Source organism: Macaca fascicularis, chromosome 2 (genome assembly GCF_037993035.2).
Source record: "Macaca fascicularis isolate 582-1 chromosome 2, T2T-MFA8v1.1".
In the NCBI taxonomy this organism is placed as follows: domain Eukaryota; kingdom Metazoa; phylum Chordata; class Mammalia; order Primates; family Cercopithecidae; genus Macaca; species Macaca fascicularis.
This window is the reverse complement of record NC_088376.1, coordinates 153,565,907-153,589,272: the sequence shown is the minus strand read 5'-3', so window position 1 is coordinate 153,589,272 and position 23,366 is coordinate 153,565,907. Positions and strand designations below refer to the sequence as shown.

At 38.4% G+C, this 23,366-nt stretch overlaps 1 protein-coding gene and 1 non-coding gene across 2 annotated transcripts in view; one reads left to right on the top strand and one right to left on the bottom strand.

Moving 5' to 3' along the window:
* TMCC1 (transmembrane and coiled-coil domain family 1) overlaps positions 1-23,126 on the bottom strand; it is a 183,272-nt gene extending 160,146 nt beyond the window's left edge. Inside the window, exon 1 of the mRNA XM_005571708.5 lies at positions 22,419-23,126. Coding sequence (XP_005571765.1) covers positions 22,419-22,994 — 576 coding nt within the window. The 5' untranslated portion in view covers positions 22,995-23,126. The remainder of the gene's footprint in view (positions 1-22,418) is intronic.
* LOC123572022 (U6 spliceosomal RNA) lies at positions 15,791-15,893 on the top strand. Its single transcript, XR_006696372.1, has one exon. It is a non-coding gene; the product is annotated as a U6 spliceosomal RNA (small nuclear RNA).
* Positions 23,127-23,366: the final 240 nt, after the last annotated feature.

Below are 23,366 nucleotides of genomic sequence, written 5' to 3'. Positions count from 1 at the left end.
AATAATTAGAACACTAAATGAAATAATTGTTTGCTTAAGGTTTTGTTCTCTCAAGTGGTATTCCTTGCAATTGTTTGCAATGCCCAGAGCAGGTTGAACATGAACATTACCTTAATCAGAGAAACAAACAACTCTTCTCTTATAGACTACAAAAACATCTGTAGCAGTGAAAAACGAGAACACTGGTCAAAATAAAAGCCCCAAAGACCACATGAATGGTTAGCAAACCAAGCGACAAGGGAAAGTTGTTTAGGATTGTTAAGTCTTCCTATTAAGAGGGCCATTTTAGTCTTATAAAATGTCATTCTTTATCTTTGGTAATACTTCTTGCCTTAAAGGCTAACTCACCTGATGGAAAATATAATACTAACCAAATATAATATAACCAAATATTATACTAACCAAATATAATACTAACCATGCAAATACTAACCAAAAGAAAGATGATATAACATAGTTACATTTTTTGTGCTATTCTTTGAGTGGTTACCCTGCAAATTACATCATACATCCTTAACTTACAGTCTACCTTAGCCAAATCCAAATAATACAAAGCCTTTAAAACAATTTACCTCCATTAGGCCTCCCCGACCCCTTTTGGCTACTGTTGTTGCATATTTTATTTTTACAATGTTTTAAACCCCAGGACAGTTTTATTATCATTTTGAAGTTCAACTACTAACCTAAGGAAACACATATGAAAATTATACACAGAGTAAACAAAATTAAGTAATACTATTTTGACTAAATTGAAATTTGGTGAAATCCTATACAGGTCCATACCTTGTCAGCCAGGTATTTGGAGAGTATGTGGTAGTATTCAAATTTGTGGGCACTGTGTATCTAATTGTCACATCAAGGAATTTATAGCCTTCAGCCTCAGTAGCATAGAGCTTATAGCACACCACAGGAACCCTAATGCAGCTCTAGGACCTACTAGTTGTATTCAGTGGGGACCTCAACTCTCCCCCTTACTTGATATGAAAAATCCCCATTTTACCTTACCTTTTCTCCTACCGGAATGTTTCCAAGAATGCTACAGAATGAATTCCTATATTGGACAGAAGAATCTTTTAACTAAGCTGTTATGGTACTTCATTATAGTGCATCATATAAAATCACCACTTTTGTGAGCCAAAACTGCTCAAATATTGGCAATTTTACATGGTTCAAAGTAATAGTTAAATATAAGACATACTAAAAACCAGGCTGGAGTTATATACCTTAATCCAGGTTTCCTTCACCACATTAAAATTAAGAAGACTACGCCTTAATATCGAAAGTCACTTTCTTTTTTTTTTTTTTTTGAGACAGGGTGTTGCTCTGTCACCCAGCTTGGAGTACAGTGATACAATCTCAGTTCACTGTAGCCTCAACCTCCTCGGCTCAGGCAATCCTCCCAAGTAGCTGAGATTGTGGGCACAGGTCACCATGCCTGCCTATTTTTTTTGTATTTTTGTAGAGATAGGGTTTTGCCATGTCGCCCAGGCTGGTCTCAAACTCCTGGGCTGAAACAATCTGCCCACCTTGGCCTCCCAAAAGTGCTGGGATTACAGGTGTGAGCTATTGCACCTGGTCACATTTAAAAGATTATTCTGTCTATGACACTATAGGCCAATGAAAAGAAAATGACACTTACGTTTTGTTATTGAGTAAACAGAATTTGAGACAGAAAGTAACTACCAAAGTGATTTTGCTATATAATTGTTTTTTGTTTTGTTTTGTTTTTGTTTTTGTTTTAAGAAACAGGGTCTTACTCTGTGGCCCAGGCTGGAGTGCAGTGGTGAGATCATAGCTCACTACAGTCTTAAACTCCTGTGCTCAAGCAGTTCTCACCCCAGCCTCCCAAATGGCTGGGACTACAGGGGGCCACCACACCCAGCTATTATTTTTATTGTTTTTTTGTAGAGATGGAGCTTCGCTATGTGGCCTAGTCTGGTCTCAAACTCCTAACTTCAAGCAATCCTCCTGTCTCAGTCACCCAAAGTATTGGGATTACAGGAGTGGGCCACCCAGTCCAGCCAGAAATATGCTTTTCATTGTTATAATTAGAAATAAATGGATTCTAGTCTTTGTTTTCTCTACTTCAAAATAGTAGTTCCCTATATTTCAAAAGGCTGTGTATGTGCTGAAGAAAATGAGTAACCTGGATTAAAATCAGTAGAAGTGAAATTCCTAGTGATTTATTTAGGGACAAAGAAGAGTTTAGTGGGCAAGCCTGTATCAAAGCCCCTTAAAGTTCTATTCTAATACAAGTTTGGGAAGCATGGATTAAATGTGGAGGGTTGAACACACTTATCTTGGCTCTCTACTAAAATTGAATAATAAAAGGCATAAACCCACACAGGCAAAGAGAATTGGAGAGGAGGCAGCAATAGATAAAAGATCCCAATAAAATTATAAAAGGTGAAAAACAGATCATCATTCTGAGGACAGATAGACTAAGCCAACAGACGAGAATTTCAGTCCTCTTCCACCTCATCTCATACAACACAGGCACCCAGACTAATTACCACCACCATCATGCACCCAGTTCCAAAGGCAAAGGTTTGAACAATTTCTCAGGGAAAACTGAAGAAAAGACCTATAGATACTGATAACTGAAGGGCCCTGCAATAAACTAGTCTCTGTCCTCACAGAGTTTCCCATACCATTTTAATGCCTCTCTCAAATAGGAAAAGGAAGCCATGGTTGACCAGACACTTAAGAAAAGTCTTTAACATAAAAGACAGAAACCAAAACACCTAGTGGGGAAGAAACTCAGAAGAGACAGACACATTACAAGAAGCAAAAGAAAATATCCTCAGAGACAAAAGAAAACAAACATATAAAACGAGAAAAGGATGCTACAAAAAAGCAGCATTCACAGACAAGAAAAAGAAGCACTCAGGAAATTAAAAACATAATACCAGAAACAAAATATTTAGGGAAAGGACTGGAAAATAAACTTTAAGGAAATCTACCAGAAATTAGAACAAAAGAGAGAAAATAAGAAAGAATAAGGGTGGGGGGGGAACCACTAAAAGTAAGTCAGGAGAGTTAACCACTAAGAAAAAGATATATATAGGTGGAGGAGGAAATTAAATAAATAATACGAATACAGCTATATGTGATAACATGGATCAATCTTAGAAACCTATTTTTGCCTAAAAAGCAAGCCCTAAAAGACTATATAAGCTATGGTATCATTTTACAAAGCCCCCAAGCAGTCAAAACTAAACAATAGTTGTTTAGTGTCAAGAAACATTTGTAGTAATTCTTCTTTTAGAAATCCAGGTACTGTAATATATAATTTAGGACAGGAGAACTGTAAAGAGTTACAAAAGCATGGCAATGGTAATGTTCCCATTCTTATGTTGTGTGGCTGGTTCACAGGTAGTGTACTACTGTGTGTTACAGCTTATATGTTTATTTATATGAATAAAATATTACACAATAAAATTTAAAATACAGAATATAAAAATATTGAAAGATATTTTTAAAAACCAATGTTTCGCCGGGCACGGTGGCTCAAGCCTGTAATCCCAGCACTTTGGGAGGCCGAGACGGGCGGATCACGAGGTCAGGAGATCGAGACCATCCTGGCTAACAAGGTGAAACCCCGTCTCTACTAAAAAATACAAAAAACTAGCCGGGCGAGGTGGCGGGCGCCTGTAGTCCCGGCTACTCGGGAGGCTGAGGCAGGAGAATGGCGTAAAAACCCGGGAGGCAGAGCTTGCAGTGAGCTGAGATCCGGCCACTGTACTCCAGCCTGGGCGACACAGCGAGACTCCGTCTCAAAAAAAACAAAAAAAAAAACAAAAAAAAACCAATGTTTCCAGATCCAGTCTTTGAGTTTTCCAGATCGAAAGGACTCATAAACTTTTCAGATTGAAAGACTCCTAAGGCTGGGTACTTCTGAGTCTTCTGAGTACTTCTGAGTCCTATGTCTTGGGCTGCCAAGCACACCAAGGCCCATCATTGTACAACTTCAGGACAACAGACAAAAAGAGAAGAGTTTTTTTGAAATGCTAGAGAGAAAAACAGGTGATACCCAGAGGGTCAAGAATCAGAATGGCACCAGATTTTTTGTCAATACTAGAAGTTAAATGCTAACAATACAAGAATTACATGGGCAATTTATTTCCAACCTAAAACTCAGTACTCAGTCAAACTACCATTAAAGTATAAAGGTAAAATAAATTTTGGAATGGGCATAATTTCTGAAAAATTATCTTAATGCACCCTTATTCTATAAGGCTCCTAGAGAGTACGTTTCAAGAAAAGAAAGGAATAAACCAAAAAGAGGATATGAAATCAAGGAACCAAAGAATCTTATTTATTAATAGATTAAGGAGTCCCAGAACAAAAGATGTGCAACACTCTTAGAGAGTATTCAATTCAGAGTAGAGGAAAAGTGAGAGCTTCCAGAAGTGTATCTCCAAGAAAAGTTGAAACTGAGAAGATTAAATGCGGTTTTGAAAATATTGAGAGATTTTGGGAGGATCGCTTGAAACTGGGGGTCGGGGTGGGAGGTTGGGGGTGGGGAGTCAAGGCTGTAGTGAGCTGCGATTGTGCTACAGCACTCCAGCCTGAGTGACAGAGCAAGACCCTGTCTAAAAATATATATATATAAATAAGGCCGGGCATGGTGGCTCACGCCTGTAATCCCACCACTTTGGGAGGCCAATGCAGGCAGATCACCTGAGGTCAGGAGTTTGAGACCAGCATGGCCAACATGGTGAAACCTTGTCTGCACTAAAAATGCAAAATTTAATGGGTATGGTGGTGTGCACCTGTAATCCCAGCTACTCGGGAGGCTGAGGCAGAAGAATAGCTTGAATCCAGGAGGTGGAGGTTGCAATGAGCCATCCAGCCTGTGCAACAGAGCGAGACTCCATCTCAAAAAATAATAATGATAACAATAAAATTTTAAAAAAAGAAAGAAAATAATGAAAGATTTACAGTTCTTTCAGAATTTGGAGAGAACCCAATGACAGTTATAAACAACAAAAATTAAAGCAATTAACTCCAGAGACAGCAAAAAAGTGTATGAAAAGGGAAGTGTAATCATATTATACTACAAAGCTCAAGTTGTAAATATATTTACATTGGCATAATATAAACAGCAAATTGAAATATAACTAAAATTTTAGTAAGATATGGATAGGAACAAGATAATAAGAAAGCTAAATGATCATTTTCACTAAAGGAAGTCGAGGTATCCAAAACAGAAAAAAAATTAGCGGCATAAGCATGTTATTTAGAAAATATTTAGATAAATTCCAGAATAAAAAATTAAAAGATCAAAAAGTTAAAATAAATTTTACTTGGGTTAGATATGCTGGAAACAAAACAAAACAAAACAAAAAAACTTGTTCCTGAGAGCTTAAAAAACCTGGAAGATTAGGCCAGGCACGGTAGCTCACACCTGTAATCCCAGCACTTTGGGAGGCCGAGGCGGGGGGATCACGAGGTCAGGAGATCCTGACCTGGCTAACCATCCTGGCTAACACAGTGAAACCCTGTCTCTACTAAAAATACAAAAAATTAGCTGGGCATGGTGGCGGGCGCCTGTAGTCCCAGCTACTCGGGAGTCTGAGGCAGGAGAATGGCGTGAACCCAGGAGGCGGAGTTTGCAGTAAACTTGAGATTGCGCCACTGCTCTCCAGCCTGGGCGACAGAGCGAGACTCCATCTCAAAAAACAAACAAACAAACAAACAAAAAACAACTGGAAGATTATATTAAATAAATCTACAGAAAGTTGTTCACAAAAAATAAAATTTAAAATAGCAGATTCACAAGCAAGTAAAATGTTTCATACTCCTAAGTGTTGGAAAGCAGATGTGACTTTTAAATTCCTGGTTTTAATAATTCTCTGTTAAGACTAAGGACATAAACACATATCTGAAATAATATTAACTTCTTAATTTCATTTGCTCCTGTAGCTTACTATTGGCCTAAAGCCACACAATTCAGCCTTCCTTTGTCAGGATGCATTTCAGAGCTTCCACCTGTAATTTTTAAAATGGTACTGTAACAATACAATATTGTGAAGCCACAGACAGTAAATGATAAGAGATACAAACTGACAGGAAGAAAAAAAAAATCTCCAGGGTGCAAAAGAAGAGAGAGAGGTAAAGACAGTATTTATAGAAAAACATTTACTTAAAGTACTGAAATCCTAGAAAAAAGAATGGCTTTTGATATTTTCCACACTGAACGTTAATGCATTTTGCAAACATTTTTTTCCCAGTTTCAGTGGTAGTCAATTCTTTTTTTTTACCTCTTTTTAGGTAAATCCCACTAAAACAGTAGATTTAGTCTTGATGTGACAAAGCAAGTTACTCATCTAAATAAGGACTCTTATTTTATTTAGTTTTACTGACTTTATTTAGAAAAACATTAGAGCTACAAATCCTCATAATGATAAAAACAACATGTGAAAGTCAAACTTGTCTTGAATTCTGTACTAATCCACACATCTCCACACCCTAATGCAACAAAAGATACTGATACAGAACTATGAGCAAAAATCAGGCTGGATGCGGTGGCTTACACTTGTAATCCCAGCACTTTGGGAGGTCAAGGCGGGAAGATGGTTTGAGCTCATAAGTTCAAGACCAGCCTGGGCAACATGGGGAAACCCCATTTCTACAAAAACATACAAAAATTAGCTGGGCGTGGTGGCGGGCGCATGTAGTCCCAGCTACTAGGGAGGCTGACGTGGAAGAATCACTTAAACCCGGGAGGCAGGGGTTACGCGTGAGCCAAGATAGAACCACTGGGCGACAGAGTGAGACACTGTCTCCCCCCAAAAAAACAAAACAAAACTAAGCAAACATCAAGAGACACATATCACATACTAGTACGTAGAACCAAAACAGGTAATTTATACTGTGGCCTAAATCCTTCTGAACTATAATCGGATCACAAAACCTTTATACCCATTCTCATAAAGCTAAACTTCTGACAACAGAAAACAGCTTGCATTTTATCTTTGTGCACAGAAACTTAAGCAAGTTCACCCTGTATCTTAAGGCTCAATGGGCAAACATTCCTAAGAAGAATATGTTTAATCTCAAAAGTATTTATCTGCTTAAACTGAATTTGATTCTACGGTATAACTCATCACAAATTATATAATATAAAGACAATGTATGACACCCAAGGAATATGGAAGGAAGCTTATCAAAGCAATGTTTCAACTCATAAGCAATCACATTTACAACAACAAAATTAGGTAACTTGTTTCCTTCAGGTTTTTTGCATTTTTATAAAAAACGATTCTATGGAGCAGAAAACCTGGACACTGTTCTTTCACCTAGAAGAATGTATAGCTGTGTCTTGAACATCTACAATTGTTGAAAACAAGTTTAATGTTATTGGAAAGCCTGTGGTGAGCTTAAGGCAGAAAACAATGTTTAAGGCATTCTAGTCCTATCCTATGGTAAAATGGTTATTTAAATGTGCATTTGCACAGCTGCTTAACATATGAGTTTTTTAAATTAATAAACCAAGAGTATGCTCCCTAAGACTGTGGATATTCTTCTAATAAGCTTCTATATCACTAAAATTCTAAAACGTATTCCTCAGAGCATCCACATGGGGAAGGTCATACTGATCAGTTACTCTGATGCCCTATTCCACTGTTAAGCTTATAAAGAAATGTTCAGAAACAAATAGATCAGAATTAGGATGCTCACTTTCAAGGCCATTTATTTTATATATTTTTTATTTACTTTTAACTTTTTAGAGATAGGATATCACTCTGTTGCCCAGACTGGACTGTAGTGGCACAGTCAATAGCTCCCTATAACCTCAACTCTTGGCCTCAAGTGATCCTCCTGCCTCAGTCTCCCAAGTAGCTTGTATTACACTTGTGTGCCACCACACCTGGCTATTTTTTTTTTTCCTTGTAGAGACAGGGGTCTCACTATGTTGCCCAGGATGGTCTTGAACTCCTGGCTCAAGTGATCCTCCCACACCAGCCTCCCAAAGTGCTGGGATTAGGGTCCAACCATTTGAGAAAAGTGATCCTGAGATGGGAATTTTCTCAGCAAATCTTCAATAAATGCAAGACTATGCATTTTTTAAAAAAGAAATCAAGTTCTGGGCCAGGCGCAGTGGTCATGCCTGTAATCCCAGCACTTTGGGAGGCTGAGGTGGGCAGATCACCTGAGGTCAGGGGTTCGAGCCCAGCCTGGCCAACATGGCGAAACCCTGTCTCTACTAAAAATACAAATATTAGCTGGGTGTGGTGGCATGCGCCTGTAATCCCAGCTACTCGGGAGGCTCAGGAAGGAGAATCGCTTGAACCCCGTAGGCAGAGGTTGCAGTGAGCCCAGGTTGTGCCACTGCACTCCAGCCTGGCTGACAGAGCAAGACTCTGCCTCAAAAAAAAAAAGAACTCAAGTTTTGGTGATTCTTACTATTCGATACTCTTAGATTCATTAGTACAGAAGGGTTTTTACCTTTGTGTTAACAATGAGAAAAGGCCAGGCGCAGTGGCTCACTCCTGTAATCCCAGCACTTTGGGAAGCCGAGGTGGGCAGATCACCTGAGATGAGGAGATCAAGATCAGCCTGGCCAACACAGTGAAACTTCATCTCTACTAAATATACAAAAATTAGCTAGATGTGGTGGCACGCACCTGTAATCCCAGCTTCTCGGGAGGCTGAGGCAGGAGAATCACTTGAACTTGGGAGGTGGAGGTTGCAGTGAGATCGTGTCACTGCACTCCAGCCTAGGCAACAGAGCAAGACTGTCTCAAAAAAAAAAAAAGCCAATGAGAAAAAACGGCATTATGTAAAAGAGGAAAGAAAAACACCACGACTATAACAAAGAAACTTAAGCTAGTACTCTGTAGGACTACAATCACATCCACAACACACAAATCAAATCTCTCGTACTGAGATTTCACTTTTAATACCCCTGGTTCAAGATATTTTATTGAAGAAGCTATAAATTTATTGCTGGTTTATCTTCACTTGCTGGATTTCACAAAACAAATATCCCACCTCCCCCTAAAAAAGAAAAGGTAGAGACACTAAGGTTATTGTTTTTAAGTTGAGATAATTTTAAGCTTAAAAAGATGAGGCATATTTAAGACTTAAATCTAAAATGAAAAACTATAAAAACCTTTGAAGATAACCTAGGAAATACCATCTGGACACAGGACCTGGCAAAGACTTCATAACAAAGATGCTAAAAGTGATTGCAACAAAACCAAAAATTAACAAATTGGAACCAGTGAAACTAAAGAGCTTCTGCACAGCAGAAGAAACTATCAAAGAGTAAACAGCCCAGGGAAGGAGAGAAAATACTTGTAAATACTTGCAAACTACACATCCGATAAAGGTCTAATATTCAGATTTATAAGGAACTTAAATCAGACAACCCTCACTAAAAAGTGGGCAAAGGACATGAACAGACACTTTTCAAAAGATAACATTCATGCAGCAAGACTTATGAAAAAACACTCAACATCACTAATCATTAGAGAAATGTAGATCTAAACCACAATAAGATACCATCTCACACCAGTCAGAATGTCTATTATTAAAAAGTCAAAAAATAACAGATGCTGATGAGGTTGTGGAGAAAAGAGAACACTTACATACTGCTGGTGGGAATGTAAATTAGTTCAGCCATTGTGGAAAGCAGTCTGACGATTTCTCAAAGAACTTAAAACAGAATTACCATTTAACCCAGCAATCCTATTATGTATATTCCCAAAGGAATATAAATAATTATTCCATAAAGACACATGCACATGTATGTTCACTGCAGCACTATTCACAATAGCAAAGACATGGAATCACCCTAAATGCCCATCAATGGTAGACTGGATAAAGAAAATGTGGTACATATACACCACAGAATACTATGCAGCAATAAAAAATAATGAGATCATGTCCGTATGGAGCTGGAGGCCATTATCCTATGCAAACTAACACAGGAACAGAAAACTATATACCTCATGTTCTCACCTTTAAGAGGGAGTTAAACATTTAGTAAGGACACAAAGAAGGGAACAACAGATACCAGGGCCTACTTGAGGGTGGAGAGTGGAAGGAGGGTGAGGATCGAAAACCTACCTATTGGGTACTATGCTTACTACCCAGGTAATGAAATAATTTGTAAAACAAACCCCTGCAACATGCAGTTTACCTATTTAGCAAACCTGCCCATGTACTCCTGAACCTAAAATAAAAGTTAAAAAAAAAGAAAGATTGAGCTATTCCATTTCTACTGAAGAAGAGATTATTCTTAATGAAATAGTACTTATAGGTGTTAGAGGAAATTTAACAATTTGAAAATATATTTACTAAGTCATCTGTGATAATAAACACTTTAATTGTTCATCCATTCTAAACTTGTCCTTAAGTTCTTTTTCCTTATTTCTTTTCTTTTTTGTATAATAAAGCAGGGTAAGTGATAAAAGTCCATTGTTGGAATAACTATTTATATATTTATTCTCCCAAAGAGTTGAGTTACAGGCTTGCATTTCCTATGTGGAAATGGCTTGACAATCAGAAACCATCAAATTTCTAAAGACAGTAGGAGAAGACCTGAGCATAACGTTTAGATAAGATGCCAAACAATTTCCCAGTGTACTCCTGAACCAGATCTTCACTCACAGGCTGATTTTCCTGCAGTGTTTTAATTTTGAGTATTCATCCTGTGAATTCCTATTTAAAGTGACAGAATCTTTGTTTCTAATCTTTGTGATATAACATAAGTTGTCATCTCTTTAAAATAACTTGTTATGTTTGTTGTAAGCCTCACGGTAACCAAAATGCAAAAACCTATAACAGATTCACTAAAAATAAAAAGCAATGAATTAAAACATACTACCAGAGAAAATCACTTAACCACAAAGATAATAGTAAATAAGGGATGAAAAGAGGAGTTACAAAACAACCAGAATATGCAATAAAATGGCAGTATTAAGCCCTTACTTATCAAAAGTAACACTGAATGTAAATGGACTCAATTCTCCAATTAAAAGGCATAAAGTGGCTGAATAGACAAAGAAATAAGACCCACCTATATGCTGCCTACAAGAAATCCACTTCTCCTATGAAGATACACATACACTGAAAGTGAAGGGGTGGGGAAAATATAGTCTATGCAACTGGATTACAAAAAAGAGCAGGAGTAGCTATACTTATATCAGATAAACTAGATTACGAATCAAAGACTATTGGAAGAGACAAAGTAGGTCACTATATAAAGATAAATTGGTCAATTCATGAAGCCGATGTAACAATTATAAGTATCTATGTACCCAAAATTAGAGCTCCCAAGTACATGAAGCAAACATTAGTAGATCTAAAGGGAGAGATAGACTGATAAGACTGTAATACAATACTAGTAGGGAAAGTCAGCACCTCATTCTCAGTAATGGACAGATCATCCAGACAGAAAATCAACGAAGAGAGACTAAAGTTAAAGTAGACACTATACTTAATAGACCTAACTGACATTTATAGAACATTTCACCCAACTGCTGCAGAATACACATTCGTTTCATCACCACAAGGGAACATTCTCCAGAAGAGACCATATCTTAAACAAATCTCAACAATTAAAAAAAAAAAAAAAAGAAATCATATTAACTTTTCTGACCACAATGGAATAAAGCTAGAAATAAGTAACATTCACAGCAACAGAAAAAAACTCTTAAATTTATATGGAACCACAGAAGACAATGAATAGCCAAAGCAATTCTGAGCAAAAAGAGCAAAATGGGAGGCATCACACTACCTGACTTCAAAACATACTATAAAGCAATAGTAAACATACTAGCACGGTGCCGGCATAAAAACACACAGACCAGTGGAACAGAATGGAAAACCCAGATATAAATCAACACATTTATAGCCAACCCAAGAACATACAATGGGGTAAGAATAGTCTCTTTAATAAATAGTGCTGGGGAAAACGGACAACTACCTGCAGAAGAATGGAACTACACCCCTATCTCTGAACATATACAAAAATCAAATCAAAATGGATTAAAGACTTAAATCTCAGACTGGAAACTATGAAACTACTAGAAGAAATCATTGGGGAAATGCTACAGGACATTGGTCTGGACAAGGATTTTCAGTGTAAGACCTCAAAAGCACAGGTAACCAAAGCAAAAACAGACAAATGGGATTACATCATGCTAAAAAGTTTCTGCACAGCAAAGGAAACAACAAAGTGAAAAGACAACCCACAGAATGGGAGAAAATATTTACAAACTATCCATTTGACAAGGGATTAACAACCAGAATACATAAGGAACTCAAACAACTCAATAGCAAAACAAATCCAATTTTATAATGGGCAAAAGATCTGAATAGTCATTTCTCAAAAGATGGCACACAAATGGCCAACAGGTATATGAAAAAATGCTCAATATCACTAATCATTAGAGAAATGCAAATCAAAACCACAATGAGGCATCACATCACCCCAGTTAGAATGGCTTTTATCAAAAAGACAGGGAATAACATGCTGGGGAGGATGTGGAGAAAGGGGATGTATACTGTTGGTAGAAATGTAACTTAGAACAGCCACTATGGAAACCTTCACGGAGGTTCCTTTAAAAATTAAAAATAGAACTACCATATAACCCAGGAATTCTACTACTGGGTATATAGCCAAAAGAAAAGAAATCAAGGTATCAGACAGACATCTGCATTGCCATGTTTATTTGCAAATGCTATTCACAATAGCCAAAACATGGAATCAATGTAACTGCTCATCAGTGGACAAATGAATAAAGAAAATGTGGTACACAAACACAATGAAATATTATAAAGCCATAAAGAAGAATGAAATCCTTTCATTTGCAGCAACATGGATGGAAATGGAGCTCATTTTGTAAGTGAAATAACCCAAGCAAGATAAATATCACATGTTGTCATTCATACGTGGGAGCTAAAAAATAGTGGATCTCATGAAAATAAAGAGTAGCCTGGTGGTTACCAGAGGCTGGGAAAGGTAAAGGAGAGGGAGAAGGAGAGAGGTTGATTAATGGGTACAAATAAACGGGGTCTGATAGAAAAAATAAGACCTAATGTTTGATAGATCAGTAGGGTGATTATAGAAGATAACAATTCAAATGTTTATAGCATAAAGACAAGGCCAGGCATAATGGCTCATGCTTGTAATCCCAACACTTTAGGAGGCTGAGATGGGAGGATTGCTTGAGCCCAGGAGTTTTTGAGATCAGCCTGGTCAACATACCAAGACCCCATTTCTACAAAAAATAAAAATAAGCCAGGTGTGATGGTGCACACCTGTAGTCCCAGCTACAAGGGAGGGTGAGGCACGAGGCCAGGAATTTGAGGCGGTAGTGAGCTACGACTGCACCACTTCACTCCAACCTGGGCGACAGAGCGAGAGCCTGTCTAAAAAGAAAAAAGAAAAAGACAAGACAAATATTTAAGGTGACAGATATCCCAATTACATTGATTTGATCTTTATAAGTTACATAAATGTATTAAATGATCACATGTACCCCCAAAAATATGTAAATTATATATCAATTTTAAAAGATAAAATTTAAATTAAAAAAAAGGCAAGCACATTTAAATCACATTTCCGGGGCACAGTGTCAACTGTCATTTAAAACTAAAACAACGTCATTGACCAAAGTAAAAATCTTTGTTTTTCACCCGTAAGAGTCGGCCGGGTGTGGTGGCCCACGTCTCTAATTCTAGCATTTTGTGAGGCTGAGGTGGGAGGATTGCTTTAGCCCAGGAGGTCAAGGCTGCAGTGAGCTGTGATCACACTACTGCACTCCACCCTGGGCCACAAAGAAAGACCCTGTCTCAATCAATTAATAAAATCTGTGAACTTTAAGATCATGAAATTACCAAATCAAAAAATCTGACAGAAAAGAATATTTACTATCTTATTATCCAAAAGGAAATAAATTGCTAACAAGAATTTCTTCCTCCTAGGCCCTTAGAGACTATCCCACATCTTCATATTTTGATTTTCAGAGTGGCTGAAGTTTTATTAAGCTGTGAATTTTTTTTTTTTTTTTTTTTAGATGGAGTCTCACTCTGTCACCCAGACTGGAGTGCAGTGGTGAGATCTCTGCTCACTGCAACCTCCACCTCCTGGGTTCAAGTGATTCTCATGCCTCATCCTCCCAAGGAGCTAGAATTACAGACATGCACCACCACGCCCAGCTATTTTTTGTTTTTGGAGATGGAGTCTTGCTCTGTCACCCAGGTTGGAGTGCAGTGGCGCAATCTTGGCTCACTGCAACCTCTGCCTCCCAAGTTCAAGCAATTCTCCTGCTTTAGCCTCTGGAGTAGCAGGGACCACAGGCATGTGCCACGCCCGATTAATTTTTGTATTTTTAGTAGAGACAGGGTTTCGCCATGTTGGCCAGGCTGGTCTCGAACTCCTGACCTCAGGTGATCCACCCACCTCGGCCTCCCAAATTGCTGGCATTACAGGCGTGAGCCACCGTGCCCGGCCTTTTTTATATTGCTAGTGGAGATAGGGTTTCACCATGTTGGCAAGCTGGTCTCGAACTCCCAACATCAAGTGATCCGCCCACCTCAGCATCCCAAAGGGCTGGGATCACAGGTGTGAGCCCCAGCACCTGGCTGGGAATTATTTTTTAAGAAGGAAAAAAAAAAAAATACAAAACTTCTTTAAATTTCTGTGATCAGCAGACATCAGTTGTAAAGAAACTTTTAAAGAAAAGTTTTAAAGACAACTTTTTGCAAAACAAACTGAGCACTGATTTAAAAAATAAAGATATCTGAAGGGCTAATAAATGACTGAATTCTTCAATATGCCACAACTCTTAATTATTCTGAAGAATATGGCTATACATTAAATAAATAATACTACAAATACAAAGTGAGAAAAATTAGGTGCTGAAGCACATGGTATCAGGGTTGGGAAATGATGTAGGTGACATTTGGTTCATCTCTAACACCAATTTAAAAGAAGGCAGAAGTTGAGGCTGGTCCAAGTGCAGTAGTGCTTACAACTAATTGATCACAACCAGTTACAGATTTCTTTGTTCCTTCTCCAGGCCAAACAGTTCACTTGACTAGCCTAAGATGAAATGAAATAAAATGTAGAATGTGAAAGGTTCTCATTCGTTTTCTTTCTTTTTTCTTTTTGTCACCCAGGCTATTGTGCAATGGCCCGATCTCGGCTCACTGCAACCTCCACCTCCTGGGTTCAAGTGATTCTCCTGCCTCAGCCTCCCGAGTAGCTGGGATTACAGGTGCGCACCACCACGCCAGGCTCATTTTTTTATTTTTAGTAGAGACAGGGTTTCACTATGTTGGCCAGACTAGTCTCGAACTCCTGACCTCAGGTGATCCGCACGCCTCGGCCTCCCAAAGTGCTGGGATTACAGGTGTGAAGGGTTCTCCTTCTTGTAAGTAAATATATTAGAAATTAGAGGTTAAATTCTCTAGAAAAAGTCTTTTTTCTAACAGTCTCAAAATGATTAAGTATCTGTATTATTTTACTGCCTGTAAAAATTTCAATTACTCTGAATTAAACTCTACAACTTTCGCCAAATAAAAATTAAAGATGAAAGGTAAGTCAGATCACAAAAAGGAAAAACAATTTCAAACTGGAGTTGTGTTGAACATAAGCATATAATACTTCAGAATTAGGAAAGGTCCATTCACTACTGTAATCAGATCTGGGCATTGTGTTCTGTTCTGGAGACTAGAATTTAAGGGGAATACTGAAGAATGGGAACAGTTAGAGTTGATGGACCAGTATGACTAAGTACTCAAAATTATGATGTGAATGAATAACTTGGGGCTTGCTTCAGCAGCCCATATACTAAAACTGGAATACAAAGAAGATTATAACAGCTTCTGAAGAGGATGACACAAAAACTTGTGAAGCACTCCATATTTTTGAAGGACATTGGGGTCCTTAGTGAATTGTTGAAACCACAAATTTAATGGCGTGTGCCACCAAACCCAGCTAAGAATCTACTTGATGTCGTTTCCCAGTGGAACCCAGGGATTCATTTAATACCCCAAGGAACCTCAGAATCTCTTACCTAGAAGGTGTTTATGCCATTCCTTAGATGAGCCTTCTCCTTACCTATCTACTTTAGGCCTTGAAAACGGCTACTAGATTATTCTTGGCAAGACCTACAGTAGCAGAGAGCAGTGGTCAAAAGCATGACCTCTAGAGCTAGAAAGACTTGGTTCTGACATCCATTACAAACTTCTTCCCAATTGTGTGAACATGGTAAGTCATTCCAACTTCATCTTGTTTCTTCACTTACAAAAATAGAGACAGTAATACTTCACAGTACAGTTGTTTGTAGTGAGGATTCACTACTGCATCCCAAACACTTAAAATGCTTGGATCAAAAAATGTTAAATTAAAAAAAAATAATAATATCCCAAGGCCTAGGGATTATCAGTCTGGAGAAGGGATTATTCAGGAAGAGACACAATGTGAAGGCAATTCGTGCCTGCAGAGGCATTACATACTCTGATTGGCCCTAACTGGAGAAATATAGGGTACCAGATTCAGCTTAATATATTAGATTTGTCTAACAGAGGCACAGGTAGAATAGGCTGCTTCAGGAGATTCTGAGAGGTCAGACAACCATTTAGGGAGAATGTTAGAGAGCTATACATGAAATGACTGTAGAAATCTCTCCCAATCTGAGATTTGTGTTAAAGAAGGCTCAAAAGGAAAAGTGGAACTTTCTTAGGACAATGCTCCAGCACTCTTATCTTACACTTCCCAGATGGTTATAGCAACTTGGCAGGAAAAAAACAAACAACAGAATTTAAAACAATCAATGCTATTAACCACCAGATTACAGGCCAGTAAGACTGCATGGAAGCAAAGATAAACCAGCCAATTACCTCTCACTTCCTACTTTTAAGCACTGTTTGGAGCTTAGTAAGACGTGGTAACTTCCAGCAATTTCATTATGGCCTTTTGATAGTACATAAGGAAAGCAGTGGGAAACACTTTTTTCTTTCATCTAAGTTTCTACTTTAAGAGTTAATTATGAAGCCTTAAATCTTGCTTCAATTTCAACTGAGACCAACTGTTCAAATTTTTTTCTTATGCGTTTTAGGAAAATTACTTGGCAGATTACCAACTTTTTGACAGCCTGTAACATTCTAAGATCTATATTCTCTGCCTTTATATTACACTCCCCACACTAAGTACATGATAAAAGCTATCAATATTGAGGCATCTGTGCTGTAGATGTGTAGATGTAGATGTAGATGTGTAGATGTGCAAAGAGCTTAGACTCAGCCATGTACTAGCTCTCTGGTCTTAGGCAGGTTTTAAATTTTTCCCTAAGCACTAATTACTTCACTTTTTTTTTTTTTTTTTAAGATATCGACCTGCCCCAAAACACTCACATGCAAATTAAACTGCAAAGTATACATGGAAAGAGTCTTACATACATTAGACACTTAAATATTTGTTAAGAATGATCTGATATAATGGTATCAAAACAAATTCACTTCAACAAAATTCTTGCAAAGAATACTATCAACTACATGGAAAAGATTTCCAATTAAAGTTCATTTTATGAGTTTATTAAAATTCAGCATTGCCAGGGCAGGTTTCTTGGTGTCTTAAGGCAGTAAGATAACAGACGGCTGGCTCTCATCATCATCACTCTTTCTTACTACAACTCTGCAACATTTTATGTCGTTAATAAGAAACTTTAATGGGCCCTATTTTCCACCCCACCCTCAACCTCACAATACAGAAATAACTCCATGAAGACTATTTAACCAGCCATCTCACTAAATATAAGAGTCCTTGGCCAAATGCAGTGGCTCACACCTGTAATCCCAGCACTTTGGGAGGCTGAGGCGGGCGGATGACTTGAGCCCAGGAGTTCAAGACCAGCCTGGGCAACACCGCAAAACTCCTCTACAAAAAAATACAAAAATTAGCTGGGTGCAGTGGCACCCACCTGTGGTCCCAGTTACTTGAAGAGGCTGAGGTGGGTGGTCACTTGTGCCTGGGAGGTCGAGGCTGCAGTTAGCTGTGATCACACCACTACACTCCAGCCTGGGTGACAGAGTGAGACTCTGTCTCAAATATAAATACATATATTTATATATATTTATGAGGCCTTATTTTTTAGGCACTGTAAATAACTATTTTGTTATTATTTTGTTTAGACATCTTAGAATCCAGGATGTCACTGCTCATATTTTAATGATGAATAGGATTAAAATAACTGCAGGGAATCGTTTCAGTATTTGATATCCATTGTTACCCATCTGGAAATGATGGCAAAAGTTGTTTAAAAGTAGTAACATAAGAGGCAGGCATGGTGGCGCGTGCCTATAGTCCTAGCTACTCAAGAGGCTGAGGTGGGAAAATCCCTTGAGCCCGTAAGTTTGAGAATGCAACAAGCCATGATTGCACCACTGCACTCTAGCCTGGGCATTAGAGCGAGACTCCAACCCCAACTCAAAAAAATACATAATAACATAAGAAAACAAACAGAGGTAGTGATGAAATCAGTCTTTGTCACTGCTCTTAGATTTCTGCCTTCATTCAAACAAGCTGATCTAGCAACCAATCTTTGAAAAAAGGAAAAACTTTCCTTTCCCCTTTTCTTATTTCCTGCTTAAAAGAACTGGTGTTCTGGCCGGGCACGGTGGCTCAAACCTGTAATCCCAGCACTTTGGGAGGCCGAGACGGGCGGATCACGAGGTCAGGAGATCGAGACCATCCTGGCTAACACGGTGAAACCCCGTCTCTACTAAAAAAATACAAAAAAACTAGCCGGGCGAGGTGGCGGGTGCCTGTAGTCCCAGCTACTCCGGAGGCTGAGGCAGGAGAATGGCGTGAACCCGGGAGGCGGAGCTTGCAGTGAGCTGAGATCTGGCCACTGCACTCCAGCCTGGGCGACAGAGCGAGACTCCATCTCAAAAAAAAAAAAAAAGAACTGGTGTTCTTCAACTCTCTGGCATTCTTCAATTCTCTGGCCTGCTCAACCAGGTAAAGAGGCAAGAATGCTGAACATAGAACAACAGGGAACCCAGGGATCTGGTCCTGGCATCACTCATAATTAACTGTATAACTTCAGGCAGGTTTTTAATATCTCTGGACCTGTAAAATCAGGAGTTTGATTAGAATTAATCAAACTAGCTTAATAGGCCTAACAATCTATGAGTCTGGTAGTCACTTGGCAGCAGCCAGTGATCTACTGACTAGAAATCATTTGTGGTGCAAGGGACTCATTTTGCAACTCAAGATTTCTGAATTCTTAGCTTCCTCATTATTACAATTTTGAAATCTGAGTCAGGGTTTCTTATCCCAATAAGATGTTACTATGACAAAATAAAAAGATTTGCCATACTTTTATTTTTAAAATAAAACATTTTAGGCCAGTGCAGTGGCTCATGCCTGTAATCCCAGCACTTTGAGAGGCTGAGGCAGGTGGATCATTTGAGGTCAGGAGTTCAAGACCAGCCTGACAAACATGGTGAAATCCCATCTCTACTAAAAATACAAAAATTAGCCAGGCATGGTGATGTGTGCCTGTAATCTCAGCTACTCAGGAAGCTGAGGCAGGAGAATTGCTTGAACCCGGGAGGTGGAAGTGGAAGTGAGCAGAGATCATACCACTGCACTCCAGCCTGGGCAACAAGAGTGAAACTCCATCTCAAACAAAACAAAACAAAAATAACATTTTATATATTTAAAATTTTGTTTAGGAACATATTCTCAAAGTCGATGTATATACGAAGTGAGAGACACATATTAACGCATAACGTATATTAATTGTGACCCTGAAGTACAAAAGTTCAAAAATAAAATCTAGCCTGCTCACATTGACCAACAGGATCATAGGCTATGATAATATAACATCAAAATAGGTCGATTTTTTAACAAACATCTACTTAGCTCAACATTGTGCTAACTTGCCAAAGTTGCCTTTCTTGAGAAAAAATGCTGTACCGAGATCCCTGGAAAAAAAAACAAAAACAAAAACAGTCTGCTCTAGTAATTACCTTACACAAAACACAATCTTGGCCTATCCCTCTATCTATCTATCTATGACTCTTTGGAAGCAAGACCTTATATCAGTGTTCTGGATAAACCAAAGAGTAGTGGACTTTGGATACTAAAAATCTCCTCCTCTACTCCTAAGATTCAAAGTTATTGATAAAGTACCCAAATCTCTGATGAACAAAAGGGGAAAGCAGAAATTAGGTCACACACTATATGCCTTTAGGAGTCTGATTACCCTAAAGCTTGTGACCATCTTGTTGTATAAAGGAAAAAGAGGTTAAAGAGCGAACTCTGCTCTCCATTATGTGGAGCCTTCATCATAAAGGGCTCTGAACAGAAAGAAAGTAACTCAGACTTAAAAAAACAAACAAACAATTTGGCTGGGCGCGGTGGCTCATGCCTGTAATCCCAGCACTTTGGGAGGCTGAGGAAGGTGGATCACTTGAACCTGGGAGGTGGAGGTTGCAGTGAGCAGAGATCATGCCACTGCCCTCCAGCCTGGGTGACAGAGCACGACTCTGTGTCAAAAAAAAAAAAAAAAAAAAGAAACCCAACCAACCAAACAAACAAAAACAAACTTTAAGAAGCATCCCTATGATATTACACTTTGCATAAAAAATTTACCAAGGTTGGGAACACTTAGCTTATCTGTACCTTCACTTTTACTCTTACAAGAACTGTATTTGATGCCCACATGAGATCATTAAGGATAATAAAAATATCTTTGAGGCCAATGAATACATATTTATATTAAAGGAAACTCAGTATTGGGGGAAAGGACGTAGCCATAAACATTCTGGCCTTCAGAAGTAGGGTCAACAAACCTGTAAGTTACTTGCTTTGGCAATCAAGTTTTGCTATGTAAAGCATCTTTAAGGGAGAACAATTAGAAAGCCAAAATACATCTTCATCTCTAACTTATGCCCACTTTTCCAGTTCTATATTATTAAAGGAACTGGAAATACATTAATGTCTTCTATAATTATTAATATATAAGACATTCTCTTGATAGTAGGTGTCAGCCACCCAACTGAAACTAAATGGTTTTCTTTAAAAAATACAATTTTTCAACTGTTTAGTGGAAATGGACAGTATCTTCTGATTCTCCCAAGCAAACTTCAGATTTTAAAATTTTTTATTCTAACATTGTTATCAAATCCTACCTGTTCTTCTATTGTCCATTCCACTTCCACAATTATCAATTCAGCTCAATATTTATAAGAGCACTATCACTATTTAATAGTCACTGTGCTCAAGTTAGCCCATATCCTAATGACTTCCTGTACTAATTAAATTTTCACCCTGGGTTAATCAATGTCCTGTCAGGCATCCATCCCCTCACTTCCACCTACCAATCCTTGCCGAGGGCACCACCTGGTGGTAAACAACAGGAATTATCCTTTTCCCCGCTTCATTTCTTCCCCACTGGGAGAAGAGTACACCTGCCTTACCAGTGTTGCTTATAATAAGTTCAACTAATTCAAACTTAGAAATCTTTTTATTTGAACACATACATCTCCCTCAAACTTCTTCCACTTTTCTCTATCTTCCAGGTACAGCCACGCATTACAAAAATTTCCCTTTCCTTCTGCCCTTACTATAAGTGATCCAAAAAGCTCCCCTCATTGCAGCCTAATATACACTGCTTTTCCTAAATCTGGCTACTCCAGATTTCCTAAATCAGGAACTCCTCAGTTTGTCCAGGCTCCACAACACTGAAGTTCACTCGTTGTCACTACCTGCATGGCTACGTTTACCTGAGTTTTCAAACCCTAGCAGGACTATTTATTCTATGTGCCTCAACTAACCATAACTGAGAGTTATACGGAAAAAGTTTCTCCTAGATTTAATATGCCTGGTTTTGGGTAAACCCAAAACAATCTCTTTATTAATAGTACACTATAATAATGTATATGCTCTACTGTGGCATACAAAATGTATAATGAATGCTGTTGATGTACTACAAAGTATATGAAAATTATAACCAACTTAGTGTACTTCCATGGTAAGCATAGACAAACTCAGATTCTAGAACTTTATTCACTACATTCATTAATGTAAGAAAGCCATTTCCATGTGCAAAATCAAAACAATAAGAAACAAAGCATCTTTATTCCTCCACCATAAAACTGACCCTCTTAAATAAATATACAGCAAGAATACATGAAATATACTTAAGGTTTTAACGAAAGGATAAAATACAGCAATATGTTAGGAAGGAAATAGGAATATAATTCTAAGCATTCATTCATTAGCTATAATTATTGTTTGCCCATTTGAAATGGGAAAAAAATGCTTTTACCACAACTTTAAGGTATTTGCTGAGATATCTTTTTAGTTACCAAAGGAAAGTCTGGAGAGTCCTAGGTACGAAAAAACAATAAGTTAACAGAAAAACAAAATCTAACAAACTTACCCGCTCCGCAGTTCCCTCCTCTCCCGGTAGACATGCAGCAGCAGCAGCAGCAGCAGCACAAGCTATTTCCATCATAGCAGAGCTGGTAGGGGCATCAGTTGTGGATGAAGACCTGGGTCGGCCTGACTGCATAACAGTTGTCATCTCCTGACCAGACTTCCTGTTGATTTGGGGACTTCCCTTTGGGGCCTCTGGCTTGCCCCGCCTACTATGCAAGCTTGTCCCTCTCTTCATCTTGGGTGGCACTCGAATCTGCTGCAGGACACGATTCAGAGCTGTGGGGTGGGTGGGGACACCATCAATCTCAGCACATGCGTTCTGGTTTTCCAGATCCATTTCAGGTTCTGGATCTGCCTGAATTTGCTGCACATCATGTGGAGACACTGATGACCTCCTGCGCTGGTGCTGGAAGAGATGCTTCAAGCCTTGGCCAATCACGTTAATGTTCTCCAAAGCATTGTGGGTCATTTTAGACAATTTCTGTTCTGATTCTGTCTGCTTTCTGGCCTCTGCATCTTGGGATTTGCCTCCAGGATCAGGGTCCTCAAATAACTGTTCACTGCCCGAAGGCTCCATCAGTAGACTTAATATGCTTATTTGCAAACTCAAAAAAATTTTTTAAACACACCAAGAGTGTCAAATTAGGTAGGCATTTGCTTCAACAGTGACTACGCATGCAGCTGTGAGACGAAGGCTTCATGCCTATCTAATATTAAAAAAAAAAAAAAAAAAAAAAAAAAACTTATATTATAAATCCATGCAGAAACTCCAGTGTTAAACAAAGAAAAGCATGCTACTGGCCAAACAAATAGGCACTATCATTAAGCAATCTTTAATCAGAAGATTAAAAGACAGTTTTCTAGATAGTGGGTAATGATTATTTTTTAGAATGAGAGAAAAAGTCCAGAACAAGTACATAGGAAATTAAAATAGCAATGTTCAAAAACA